This window comes from Neovison vison, chromosome 4 (genome assembly GCF_020171115.1).
Source record: "Neovison vison isolate M4711 chromosome 4, ASM_NN_V1, whole genome shotgun sequence".
NCBI lineage: Eukaryota > Metazoa > Chordata > Mammalia > Carnivora > Mustelidae > Neogale > Neogale vison.
In genome coordinates, this window is record NC_058094.1 from 173,907,733 (window position 1) to 173,922,800 (window position 15,068).

Here is a 15,068-nt window from a genome sequence, read left to right on the forward strand (position 1 = left end):
ATTACATTTTTTATTTGTATAAGATGTACCTTTCATTATTTTATCTTAACGTTTTAATAGACTTCCTAAAACCTTTTAATATATTTGTATTTAATAATCTCTCATAATACAGTGTAACTAAAGCATTTTCCACATTCACCTTCATTTTATTTTAGTTAGTGTAGATGTTTATCAGATCTTTGTTGAGCACCATGCATTGCTTCTAGTCATATAAATACATCAAAATGTCACTACATTGCTTCCTAAGAAAAGCCTACTACTGGCATTTACAGAATCAGGTGAAATTGATTATAACTTTTTTTTTTTTTTTAAAGATTGTATTTATTTATTTGACAGAGAGATCACATTAGGCAGAGAGGCAGGCAGAGAGAGGGGAAGGGAAGCAGGCTCCCTGCTGAGCAGAGAGCCCAAAGATGCGGGACGGATCCCAGGACCCTGAGATCATGACCTGAGCCGAAGGCAGCGGCTCAACCCTTTTTAACTGAATGAAAAAATGGTTCACTCTAGAAGGCAATTAATCAAAGTTCATTTTAGGAATGTAGCCATTAAACCTAATACTAAATTTAATATTAATTTTTAGTTACTAGTTGTTAGCTAAAGAGGTCTAAAATAGGCCAACATTGTCAGAAAAATAGATCCAGTCTGAGCTGAAAATGCTATTGAGATCTATTTAATTTTAATCCCTTAAGTGAGAGTCATTTTATTTTAATGAAAAAAATGTGCTTTTATAATTATAGGACTGTTACTTAGACAGTGATTTTAATATACAGTTCCAAAAATTTTGGAATTAGGTAAGTGATAACTTTAACCTAAGTTCTTCCAGTCCATCTTCAGTTGAATTGATCAAACAAGATAAACTCCCTCTAGTGGCAAATCTCACATTGAAAATTATCTAATTGATAGGAAATATAACTTCTGTGTGTTCAATTTAATCCCACTAAAGTATCTTGTACATAGTGGATACTCAGTAAATGTTTCCTTTCTTTTTGGAGAAATTAAATTAGGAAATTAAAGCATATGAACCAACCTTGCAACATGTTCTAAAAGCATTTTCATAAGATACCCTTAGCAATGGATTCTTTTGTAACTTTCCTTAAAGTGTTGCTCTATATGTAATAACCCTGCTTGGAAGGCAGACAGTTGGGTTTTTTTTTTTTTTTTAACTCAAATTTTTTCCTGTTTTATTTTCTTTGGAGATGAAAGTATTTTCATTTGCTTACTTTGCTTAGTTAACTTTCTTAATTTGTCTCATCAAAGTAGGTTAAAAGCACACTATTGAGTTAAACCGAATCTTTTTTCTTAATAATAACTTTATATATTTTTATAGTTTTAAAAATTTTATTACTACAGAGAAAGTTTTAGTGGAACTTCAATTTACTGTATTTCTAGAAAGGTATTACTGATCGTTGGTAAATAATGTGTGTTGAGTAAATACTATCTACGCTTAAAAATGATAATCACAGTAATGGTGGTCAAAATAGCCATCATGAAATGTCAGAACTGGTAATAACTTCTTAGTCTTGGATGATTCTTTTTCCTTTATTAACATAAAAATGTTATATAATACAAAAGAATGGTCTTTTCTGCAATATTTGCTAAATTGCTGTTCTGTTTAAGTCCAATGAACCTCATTTATATAATACTTTTTATATTTTTCTTCTTGAGGTATCCTTTACCTATTGCTTTGCTTTGTCTTATATTTTTCAGTTGTTTGTTGGCTTTCCCCCCTTTTTTTGATTGAATTTTTTTTGGCAGTGTATTCCTATTAACACATGCACGGTTAAGAAAGTAAATTAAAAAAAAAAGTCAGTAAATTGTGTATAATGTTTTCTTCTTTTTAGCTTATCAGGTATTATCTGTTGATCTTTTATTGTGATAGTTATTAATTAGTGTTCTTTCATTTCTCCTTTGCCCTCATCTTTCTTCACCCTCCCAATATAACTTTATCACTATTTTAAATACACTTTTGATGCTTCATTATTTTTTGACTGTAAATATTGTTTACTGCTGAGCTAAGTAATATGCTATGATTACATTTTCCTTCCTCCTGTTCTATGTTATCATTGATTTTGTTTCTACCTATTTTTCATCTTCTTATTAATATCTGGGTTTTAGTTCTCTTTTAGGTTTATTGTTTCTGTCTCATGTTTTCCTTGTCTGGCATGACTTGTTTGAAGAGAAGGGTCTTTGTAGAGGGCTATATGCTTTGCGGTCATGAAGCTGGAAGTGAGTTACCCGTCTTTTTTTTTTTTTAAAGATTTTTATTTATTTGAGAGCGAGAGAGCATGAGAAGGCAGAAGATCAGAGGGAAAAGCAGACTCCCCACGGGGCTGGGAACCTGATGCGGGACTTGATCCTGGAACTCCGGGATCATGACCTGAACCGAAGGCAGTTGCTTAACCGACTGAACCACCCAGGTGCCCTGAGTTACCTGTCTTTTAAGATCTGATTTACATGTCACATCTTCATGAAACCTGCCCTCATTACTCTACCTGCTCTTACTTTTCTCAACTCTTGGACATCACTTTTGTGGCAACTGGATTATTGTATGATACATTGTGTTGATTTTGCCGTATTACAGTGCATCTCCTCCTAGTAAAAAAGATAAATTCTTTAAGGTTAGGTCAGTCTTTTATTTGTCCTTGTGACAACAAGAGCTTCCTAGTATCATGCATATGGGTATTTAGGCATTGTTTACTAACTTAATGACTGACCACTTACAATTTTTTTTTTAGTGCTTTAGGTATGGTAGATATATTTTATGTGTGTTCCAATGGAAAAAAATTTTTAATATATATATATTTATTTAATATTTATTTATTTATTTATTTGACAGACAGAGATCACAAATAGGCAGAGAAGCAGACAGAGAGAGAGGAGGAAGCAGGCTCCCCGCTAAGCAGAGAGCCTGATGTGGGGCTGGATCCCAGGACCCTGGGATCATGACCTGAGCCGAAGGCAGAGGCTTTAACCCACTGAGCCACCCAAGCGCCCCTTAAAAAAGTATATGAACGTAAGAAGAGGTAAAGGGCAATATTTGCAGTAAGTTTTTTCAGGATTTTGGGAGTAACCACGATTGCTAGGGCATATTTCATGGTCTGATTTTCACCTATAAGGTCCTAGAGACTGTAAAGTATTTGTACGTTATTGCCTCTTGCCTCAGAAGAAAGGACTTATCACAACTATAGAGTGACAGTAAGAGAGTGACTGAAGAAATATGACTCATTAAAAGTGGCTTCCAGCTAGAATTCTCCAAAGTTTTTATAGATGTTTTTCTCCCCATCTAGGGAAGTAAAATATTCATCTGTATTCAGCTTGCCAGTGAAATTTTACTTCATTTGTGTTAAAGATCACTTCTCCAACATTACATTAATCATATAATTTAAGACATTACACATTAACATTTACATTCAGAGATAAATAAGTGCACACTGAAGCCAGAGATAAATAAGTGCACACTGAAGCCATGGGGTGGAAATGATGAATGAATGGCTTGAGTATAGTCACTAGGGTACAGAGATTTACTGAAGAATATTTCAGTTGGCTGTTGGCTTGAGTGAAGAGTATTACCATATCACATGGAGAGAAGGGGCTGCCCAAGTTCTGGAAAATATGATTGAGAGACACTGGAAGTAAAGACAAACAATTTATTAGTATATGGAATAAGACATTTGGGAGTAGATTAAATCACTGAGGGGAAAATGCTGATAGAGCAGACTCAGTACTGCAGTAGGTAATCTCTATTAGAAAATGTTGCTTTAATCTCAAAGGATTACTGAAGCTATATCTTTGCATGTCATTTGAGGTTTTATGATAAATGTATAAAAACAAACATTTCCAGTTAAGGTAATTTTTATGACTAAACTGGGTTAAAATTTTAACTTTGCTTTCTGCACTGGGCACTAGAGATGCCCCTAAGACATTCTACACTGGGATATGAAAAAGGCTTTAAAGATGGCGCTCAGACTGGCATTGGATGTGCTTGCTGTTGGGCTTGTTAACAGCAGTACTAACAGTACACAGGGCTTTAAAACAGAAGCAGGGCAGGCAGTCAGCTAGAGACTTGATTTCACAACAGTTCTGATTTGCAGGTTGGGACAAGGTTTCTGAGGTGAAGTTTAAAAAAACATAATAAATAGCTCCTTTGCTATATCAACATCAGTGGTCTTTATTTCAAGAGATATCTACTTCAGATCTTTCAAATCTAATCTTACAGGGATGTTTGTTTGTATTTCAGATGTGGCTTTTTATTTAAATAGATGCCTGGCACTGTATTTTGGCATAGATTTAAAGGCAGTAACAAAAGTAAAAGTACTTGTGTAACCAAAGTCTAGTGTAATGGATGTAAGTTTACTCTCTATATTTATTAAATGCATCTTTAAAATATATAGATAAGGATGAAATAGTTTCACAAAATAGTTCTGAATATTTCTTACAAAATCAGTGAAAAAGCATGTCGTGTCTGTTACTTTAGCTTTTACAACAGTGTATTTGAAATGCCATGCCCTCTGGATACTTCTCAGCTCTGACCTTACTTCTTTTTCTGTACATTTGATTTTGTTGTGTAACTTTTAAAATATTTTGTCCTGGATATTTTCCCATTTTCTTATAATTCATCCTCTGTTGTCTTTGCCTGTGCCTCATCCTCAGCCTTATACCTAAATTTGGTATCATCAAGGTCTGTCCTCAGGTCTCTTTCTCTTTGGTGTACCATCCCTTAGGAATATAGTTATTACCTCAAGCTACAAATTTCAGTTTAGTAACCTCTCCCTCATTCAGTGTTTTCCTCTTCCATACTTTCTGTGCCCCATCAGCAAACGTTTGTGTCTTGGTATACAGCAAACTTCGTGGTGGGCACAAAGTGCTATGTTTAAACGTCTCATGCCAGGCCTTACTATGTGTACTTTCACTGCCTTTGGTGAGGCTCTGATTACTTTTTTTCTGGATGCTTCTGATCAGCAGACATTAATTGAAAGTTCACTCTATGTCAAGTACTGTGCTGAGCAACAGAGATACAAAAATGATAAAAGCTACATAGTAATAAGAACAACAAACAAGTATATGTAACACTGGTTATGTAACTTAGGAAATTTGATCGCATGCTAAACCTTCCATAATGTGCATAATAACACACGGGAGCTGTGGGCAGTTTGACATCTTTCAGAGAAGTGTTTTGCCCTAGCTCAGGGTTGAAGTCTGCTGGGAGCCAGCACAAGATAGGCAGCAGTACCACGTGGAGGAATATCTTGAGTGCTCTTTTTCTTCTCTGTGTCCTATCAGTTTGTCTTGCCTCGAGGTTTGTTACTGTCTTCTCCCTGATGTTTTATAATCATTGCTGGAAAGCTACCAGGAGTGCAAGATTTCAGTTTCAGCTTGTTGGAAATGCTATCTGCACAGGATGTTCCTTAATGGAGTGGTTGTGTAAGACATTTGCATCTGATGCCTAAGGTACAGAAGTAGTACAGGAGGGATGCGTTGTGAGTAGGGCAGGGACGACTTCACAAAAGTGATCGAATTGAGCAGGGCTTTGAAGCTGATGGAAGAGAACAGGAGAATTCTGGAGAGTAGCATGTATGAAGAACCAAAGTATATATTGGTAACAAAGTAATTTCTTCCCTCTGGCGTGTAATGGACAGGAAAGGATTTGGTTGGAGGAATGAGGCCAGACGACAGTGGACGGTAAAAGATCCAGAAGCATTTTTTTTTTTTTGCTAGACTAAGGAACATGGACTGTGCAGAGCCACTGACATGGATTTGAATTGAGGAGTGACATGGATTTGTATTTCAGAAAGCGGTGCTAGCTTCGGTGAGAGCTGCCCTGCATTTCGTTCTCTCCATCGCCAGAGTCAGCTTAGTAAAATACAAGACTGGTCATGTAAATCCCAGCTGAAAGATGAGTCCTAGATACCAAAGTCTAACTTTATACCATTTCTGGGAGGAAATTTGCTGTTTGCTCCGTCTTCAACATTTTTTCATCAGACACCCACAGGGCTCACTCTTTGGCCGTAGCTATGTCAGCGCTGCAGCAGAACACCAGAGACCCCTCCCAGCTCTCAAAACCAGCACCCTTGTCACTCCTTAATTCCTTCTCTTGCTTCTTATTTTTCTTCTTAACACTTACGAGCCCCCAAAGTCTTATGTTTGTTCATTCATTCATTCATTTGTGTCTTCCACTGAAATGTAAGCTTCATGAGAACAGGAACTTTAGTATGCATTGTTCACTGCTGAGCCGTCTGTGATTGGCCCACGGTAGGCGGTCACTGCCAGAATGTGGCCTAACTAGCTTCCCCCTTCTCCTCTCTCTTGCTCTCTAGGCTTCACACTCCACGCAGGGGACTTATCACAGTTCATCGTTTCTCGGTCCTCCCTCCTCCTGAAACTTCCTTCATCTTTAAAGGCCCATCTCAGATATCACCTTGTCTATAAAAATCTTTTTTCAAACCTTTGCTCACATACTTTGCTCCTATCATAATTTTTGAATATGTAGGAGAATGTCTTCCTTGACTACGTAGGACATGATAAGTACAAGGAAATATTTGTATTAACAAGTGATCAATCAGTAGAGAATTACTCAGTGAGGTCGGCATTCATTATAGGTAACATTTGGAATTCAGTTGAAATTAATTGAAGAAGTTTAAGATAATTTGAATTTGAGTATAAATGTAGTATGATTAGGGGAAAACACCTAGAGAAATAGTCACTAATTTCTGTTAATTTTGCAGTTATACAAACAGTCTGGAAAAAGTACCTGATTTATTTTGTATTTATGCCATATACTCTATCAATTTTTTAACTCTTATTTTTGTGGAAATAACATAAATGGTAATAAAAATAGAAACAGATAAGTTCTAGAAATTATTTGTTAGGGACAATATTAAAACATTTAAATTTTATATTGACTTGTTAATTAATATATAAAGTATTGACCATATATGACATTGAAAACAAAGTATCTAGAAATATTTGTGATTAAATCAAATTAATAGCACTATATTCAAGCCAGTTTCTATTTTCAAGGTACTATAATTTGAATTGTTGAAAATGTCTTTGTTTTCTCAATAAAAACTAGGGTGGGGAAGTCTTTGTTGTAAGAATACCCTGCATACGTTTTTATTTTATGGCAAATGGAAAGGTGCAGAAGCATGATCTACTTTGCTTTATAATATCTTCTCTATATTTCAGTATGGATGTCTGATGATCTGTAAATTCGTTTTAAATAGTGGATATCTGCTGTGAAAACCTGGCTAAGCCCTTTGTGTGAAGTTATCCAGTTTCTCATTTCTAAACTCAAGTTCTACTGCTAACCATAAATATCTTTTCTCTCTTATGAAAATCATGCTAAGTGTTGGAGTTTCATTGAATTTTCTAATTGAGATATTAACTATGAGAGCTAATATTTATTTGTAATTATTGACCAGTCCTAAAAGCAAAATTTGTGAGTAATCACAGTTAACATCTGATATCTGTTGATCAATGAGTATAAATAAACAAAGTCAATTTTTTTTTTTTTTTTTTTTTTTTAATGTTGGAGGACCCCATTAGATGCTGGACAACCATCTGGAGGTACCAGAGGGCTTTGAATACTTGTCACTTGACACTGATGAAAGTGTTAAATAGAGGAAGTTGGGGGTGATAAAGATAAGCTTTTTATTTAGGGAAGCTCTTATCTATCTACATCACAAATTGTTTCAAGATGCTTCTTGTAGAAGATAGCAAAAGAAGCATAATTTTTACATAATTTATTACAGATTTCTTTTTTTTTCTTTCCATAACAATGGCTGGGTTTGAAGAAAAATACACTAGGATTTGTTATTGGGAATCATGATACCACAAATGTATGAAGTAGAGGAAGTATAAGGTACATAAGATATACTCAGCATTTTCTTAAGATTCCGTAAGCTTTTAATAAAACATTATGAAGAATTTTACCCACCCCCTTGTTTTTCTTAATTAAGATATGAAAGGAGTATTTTGAGAGGATTTATGTTAACTTGAAGTAGATTTTAGGTGTTTGTTTTATTAGAGAAATATTTAGGAGCTATAATACAACAGAAATTTTTGCTCTATGTAGTTTAAAGTATTTTGTGGTATTTTGTTTGTTTTTCAGTGTCAAGCCAATCCCAGCTGAAGGAATCAAGTCAAATCCTTCCAAGCGACATAGAGACCGACTTAATACAGAGTTGGACCGTTTGGCCAGTCTGCTCCCTTTTCCCCAAGATGTTATTAATAAGTTGGACAAACTTTCAGTTCTCAGGCTTAGTGTCAGTTACCTAAGAGCCAAGAGCTTCTTTGATGGTAAGAAGTTTTGTTTATTAATGTATGGTAAAATTTAAGTAACAAAGCCAAACTTTTAGTATTTCTAAAAATAAGTGTTCCAGATTCATTCATCAAAAAGATGCTGCCACTTAAAGGACATGTGGTATCATCCTTTGAAACTCGTATGTTTGAATGTTATGCCCCTATTAATTTGTCAGATTCCAGTTCTCTTTCTTCCAGTTCAAATTTTGAAAGTGTCTCTCTCTTTTTTTTTTCTCTCTTTTTTTTTAATGGACCAAAACACATGTACTATGACATATTTTTGCTGATTTCCTTCAATATGTTTTGTGTAGATATTTCATTCTTTAAAAATTAGGTATACTTCTACTTTATGTTAACTGTGTAATTTACTCCAGGAAAATGTCCTTAAATTTTTTTCCACCAGAAAGAATATGTTATTATAGGAGTCAGTAGAATTGGATTTCACTTTCCATTGACAAACTATTCAAATTCAAACTATTCAATTTTAATCAAACCACTTAGCTTCCCTATACCTCATTTTACTTAGCCCTGAAGTTAGTAATTTGAGCTAGGTGGTTACCTTTTAACCATATGTTATTTCATAGTAATTTAAATGGAAGTTTTTGTTTGAAGGCAATATTTCAGTGTATCTTCTCATGTAAAATAATTCCTCAGTTTCTCCTTTTATCTGTTTATAAGTAAGACATAGATTTTTTTTTTCTTTCAGGAAATGTTCAGTCTTTTAAATATATCATGTTATTTTACAAACAGCAGTAAAGAATTAATGGTAGAAATCTCAGTGGCCTGTCAGGGCTTCTCAAACTTTAATGTGCTTACAAATCACATAGGGATCTTGTTAAGATGAAAGTTCTAATTCTGTAGGTAATTTCTGGTGGTAGCCAGAAATTTTGCATTTCTAACAAGCTCTCAGATGCTGCTGCTACTGTTGCCCTAGACACATTTACAGATGCTTGAATTTATAATTTGTGTTTAGAATATTGCAAAACAGTTAATTCCCTTTAGGTTTATATTTAAATGGTTTGAGTGCTTAGTCTGGACATTTTTTTTCCTCTGTTTGCTGTGTATGTTCTTTATCTTGGATCAAAGCCATGTTGTTTAACAGTTGTGGTTTGGGCAATATACATTGATATGAGGATGATCCTTTCAGGGAAGATTATGCGGTTCAGGGTTTTATAGTGACACTTAATTTTTTTCTGACCTATCAAGTCTTTGAGTTTTCCGTTTTCATCTACACCAGATCCTTCATTTTGGAGATGGATTATGTGGTATTCAGTGGTGTGCGTGTGTATGTTTATCAACTAGTCATTTTGTGATAGCGCTGGGATTAGAACCCTGGTTTCTAGATGTCCTGTGTTGTTTTTCCGAACCATAGGACAGTTACTTCTCTTTTCTAGGAATCATTTATATAGTGCAGTCCTGAAGACTTTCCCCTGATCTGTGGCTCTCAAAATGCCGTCCCCAAACAAGCAGCAGTAGTGTCACCTGGGAACTTGTTAGAAATGCCAGGTCTTGGGCACCACCCTAGACCTGCAGAGTCAAACTCTGGTCGAGTGGTGGGTTAGATGCATGTGGCAGTTTGGGAGCCCCTATTGTAGACTGTAACCCCGAGGCACTCCTGGCTTTGTGGAATGCTATCCTAACCCTCAGCGTTTTTTCATGTGCGGTGCTCATGGCTTGATCTTTGGGTGGAGGGGTTCCATGACATGTAGGATGTGGTCCCTGCCCTTAGAGATTTTACAGCCTAGAAGCCAGAGAGATGTTATTCCTTGACTCTGGTAAAGATGAATTGATGTTAGTCATTTTGCCTTTTTCTTTTTCTGCTCCTCTGTAATGGGTAATCAAAGTATAAGTGTTAAAAAGTGAAAAAAAAAAAAACGTATTTTTTGTGCTCTGTTTAAAAGTGATGGATCAGGATTGAAGCAGCTTAGCGAGTAGCCAGCTGCCATTTAAGTATTAAAATCATTACTGTTTTCTAGGCTGTGTGTGTGTGTGTGTATGTGTGCGTGCGTGCTTGCGCTAATTAAGATAATATATGCATATTTATTGTATAAATTTATATATATATGCATATATATGTATGTATATTTTTTTCATGGTTAGACATGTCTGTCCTGTTCAGTACCTCAAGTAAAGGACATTCTAAGCCTACCTTATAAAGAATGCAATAGCTTACAGGGCTCATTACGGAGTTCTTAGGTGTTAAAAATTATTTCCTTAACTTTTCATTAATGAGTTTATTTTTTATTCTGGTTCAGTGTATTTAACAGAAGGATCTTATTACCCTGTATGTATGTATGACACATACATAATTATATTACCTTTAATTTTAGGTCCTTTGCATTACTGATGTTTTAACTTCCATTATGTATGAGAATAACATGGAAAGCCTATAAAAATTAACAGATTCTAGGGCATGTTCCTCTTATGCTGATTCTGTGTAGTTCCTATGTAGAACCAGGGAATCTGTATTTTTCATGTGCATCCTAGGTGAGTCTGAGGCACTGATTTAACTTGGCTTTGATTATGTCTGAATATTTATTTGATTATGTCTGAAATTATGTCTTAAAATTTTTTTTCTTTGCCTTCAGAAAGACAAACTGAAATGTATAAAATTTTGGGAAGACTGTAAATGTGTTTGCTTAGGTTTCAGTGGAGTACATACCCTAAGTAGTTTCCTAGGTTGTTCAATACAGGTACAGAATTAGGTGGAAGGTGAGAAAAGATCCCATAGTCTTCTCCAGACCTCCATGATGTAGGAAGGCAGTGCGGTAGTTTGTAAGGACAAAGACAACAAATTTTTCAAGATAATTCCTAAGACCTGCACATATACTAAGTGGTGCAAACAAGGAGACTTGGAGCATGTTGACTGATGAGGATTTTTATGTGTAGTTAAAGCCAGTCTCCCACTATTAGGGAAACAGTATAGCGAAGTGAAGGGAAGCTCTAAGTGAATAACAGGATGCAAACAGGGGGTGTGTGAATTCCTGCGGAAAGAACAATATAAACGAGTAATCATACAATCTTGTTAGAAAGGAAACTCAAGTTTTACTGTAACAATAGATATTTTTCCAAGAAAATACATCTATTTATTGCGAGTTTAAATAATCCAGGTTGGGTGGATCTTCTTAAACTCTGGAGCCGTGACCTTACTGCTCTGATGGTCTGAAAAGAGCAGTTCTAGTTTAAGTACAATAATATCTATCCATTTCTAATTAGTCAAAACATTGTGAGATATAACTTTGAAGTACTTGAACAAGATTTAGGTATTTTTCAGTTATGGTAAAGTAAGAAGCAATTTCTTCGTAACTTGATATTACACTTTATTCTAAACGGTGTGGGTGCTGAATTCACAAAAAAGAAAAAGGGAGAAAAAGATTTCTGTTCTCTAATAGTTCTAAAAGTGTCTCAGCAACTGTGACAAATAGAGTATGGGAGACCCTTTAGAAATGTACCTATTCAATATTATTAATGCAATACTTAGGTAGCATTTTCAAGGGAAGTAAGAAGATCTGAAGTTTTGTTAGATACTGGTTTTGGTTTGAGCTGAAGAACTAATTGAGAAAATCTTTGGATGTTTAATCCTTGAAAACTCTAGAACTGTGTATCTTCTAGATAATGAAGAGACTCTTCAGGGAATTATTTTTTACTTCATACTCTGTTTAAGCTGCAGATGAGCTAATCATTATAAAATTTTTCATTTTTATATTATCATGCTGTGGTTTTTCTGGTGTACTTAAAAGTACTGCGCCTGTTTCACTAAATATAATGGAAGCTTCTTAGGGATATTATGTGTACTGCTGTATCTTAAGCACTTAGAGCAATGTCTGACCCATGGTAGGCGGTCAGTAAATATTATCTCAGTATCACTAATTTACATCTGAAAGACAATGTAAAATGCAAAAATTGAAATTCTAGATTATGTACTTAAAAATATAGGTCTAGAACTTACTGTAAGACATTAATATTTTGTTCTTTCCAGATAATCTGTTAGTAGCCAATTATAGTTATTCATTCCATCAGTTATCTTCGTCTCTATTTATAAATAAACAGATGTGAGAAATATTTTGTGGAATTATAGCAGTAGAATTTTGTACATGGCCTCTGATTGGCTGGCTCATACAGTGAAACGTGTATAAGGATTTAAGGATGCAAATGTGAAAGCTACATACATCTTTTTAGGACAAATTAGTATCAACAGTTACTGTTCTCAAATCAGTATTCCCCTTTGCATTCGTTAGCTATCCCTTTGCTCCTTTGCCTTCTCTTTACGGGTATTATCTTGTTCGTGGTTCACTGGTTGTTTTCTTCTTCGTTGGATGCTCCTTTTGTACCTCCCAGCAGTCTGGCAATCTTGGTACTTTTAAAATTTTTGTCAGCATAGATGGAATGTGCAAATAGACTCAGTGTTTTTTAAAAAAATCACTCCCTTTGTAAATTTGATAGGTTAAAAATTCCAGAATAAGGTGATACTTTATTTCTAGTTTCTGCATAGTGGACACATGTAGACATGTTTTAAGGATTAATAACCTCAATATATTAATAAGGAGAGACTAATTAAAATAGCAAAAGCTGTTTAAGTTCTATTCAGTTTCCACAGTAACACTGCTTTTCTGTGTTACCTACTTTTTTCCCTGGAAGACTTCTCGAAATTACGTATCTTTGAGGTTTCTCCATAGAGCCTTTAGTGTTTTTTTAGAAAATAAATACCCCAAATCCAAAATGTTTTCTGATGTTAGTAATTAAACATGGTAAAGGGCCATTTTTACTTTCAAGACGGATTAAGTCAGTGCAGACCTGAAGACAGTTAAATGACCAAATGGAGCTGTGATCTGACAAGTCAGTGTGGACTTGGGTCCTGGAAATACGGGCTGAAAACCTAAAATCTTTAAAATTTTTTTCAGACTTTTTCACCAAATTCTAGAATGTTAAGATTAAACCATGCTTTGTTATAAAAAGAAAAGTGGAGCCTTAAAGTCACAAAATAGATTTTGTTTTTGGTTTTGGGTTGTTTTTTTTTTATTTTTTTTTGCACAAAATGAGTATTAAACTCAAATACCATGTTACTTCTGAGAGGGAAGATATCTAATAAGTTTAAATAACTTAATGACTATGATCAATAATAATTTATTTGGGGAGTCTAGGATTTGGGTGGTTATAGCCCAGCCTCTGAAATTGGTTGATACAAAGGGAAAGGCTTGTTTCCTCCTGTATTGTGTCTCTTAGTGCCAGGTCAAACAGCGGACATTGGACTTGTTGACCAATTGGAATCAGTATGGTAATTTTATTCTTAGAAAGAGCACTTGCAGCACATAAAAAAATTTGGGTTAAATTTCATTATCACTTTTTAAAATATGCATCATTATATAAGTGTTTGTGTTTAAATTATTTTACCTTTGGACAGCATCCCCAAAATTAAAAACATGGGTATGGTTAATTCTTATCTCTGCTGAGACCCAAGTATCTAATGAGGTAGAAAAGGCAAAAAAGTTTTCTTTTAGTGAGGCAATAGTAGGGATCAGTGGCATGTAATATTTGTTATTTCAGTAAAATATTCATAGTACATATCACACCACTAAAATTTAATTGTTACCTGTGAGGTTTTTTTACTTCCTCCATTATGTCTTAGTCATGGGTTATTCTCTGTGGCATCTTTAGAACCGAGGTCTATAAATTTAATCTGTGGTAAGGAAACTTAGAAACAAGAAAGAGTTAATTTTGTCTAGGTTTTAGGAAGCCTGACAGAAGTGAGTTTGGGGACCTGAGTTTCTAATTCCCAGCTCCTGCCTTTATAGGGAACAGTTTCTGGTTAGTTTAAGAACTAGGTGACAGAGGAGAACGACATCCGATTCTTGAATCATTACACATACTTAAAACAATCATTTTATAAAGCGTAGTAATATTTACATATTGGAATGTTCTAAATTCACAAAGTCAAAAAAATGCTCTGAGAGGGGACGATGACAACAGGTAATTTACATGATGTGATGAGCTCACATTTATTCGATCTCATTGTTTACCAGGGATCTTTGTTGACTTTATTTTAAATTTAAAAATTATCTGTGCTCTTTTCTTCATCTTCCTTTTTTCAGTTATTTAACAGTTCATTTCCAGTTCATTAGGTTTTCAAAAGAGAGCTATTGTCTTTATTCATCTTCAGCTTGTGTGTTTCTCTGGATTTCAATCCTGTTTTGCTGTGTAACCCAGAACATTATCTTGAGAAACATACATGTGAAAAATGAGTTTGAAAAGCAGAGAAATGAATTATATAAAAAGCACTTGTGAAGTTGAAGCTTTTTAAAGTTTGGTGGTTTTATATATATGCTTTTCATTCATGGGATTTGTATGCTGCTTTTATCTGCATTGCTATACTTTAAAGTCACTGTATACCAAGTTGTTTACAAAAATTTTGGTATCAAAGTATTACAGCAAATATGATTTCTTAATTCTAGAAATATCTGTGGTGGTTTGCCTAAAAGATGAGCACATTCAAAATCATCATATAGTATTGTTTCTTTTATCTCTGGTATTATCTACTTTTTTATAATTGAGACTTTTTTCCCCCAGAATTCATTTTCTAAAGCATGTAACTAATTATAACATTCATGATAGCTTCCATAACTAAAGCTATAAAATTTATAAATTCTTTTAAATTTTAATGCATGGCCTTTATTCTCAAATCTCTGCAAATTGAAACATGGTTGAATAAAAAGAATAGTAGAATATTCTTATTGAGTCTAGTTGAAGTTGTATTTAAATCCTGGCTCTTACAT

General features: G+C 34.4%; 1 protein-coding gene across 1 annotated transcript in view; it reads left to right on the forward strand.

Moving 5' to 3' along the window:
* The window catches only part of AHR (aryl hydrocarbon receptor), a 51,653-nt gene that overhangs the window by 2,307 nt on the left and 34,278 nt on the right, over positions 1–15,068 (forward strand). The window contains exon 2 of the mRNA XM_044246146.1: positions 8,108–8,295. Coding sequence (XP_044102081.1) covers positions 8,108–8,295 — 188 coding nt within the window. The remainder of the gene's footprint in view (positions 1–8,107; positions 8,296–15,068) is intronic.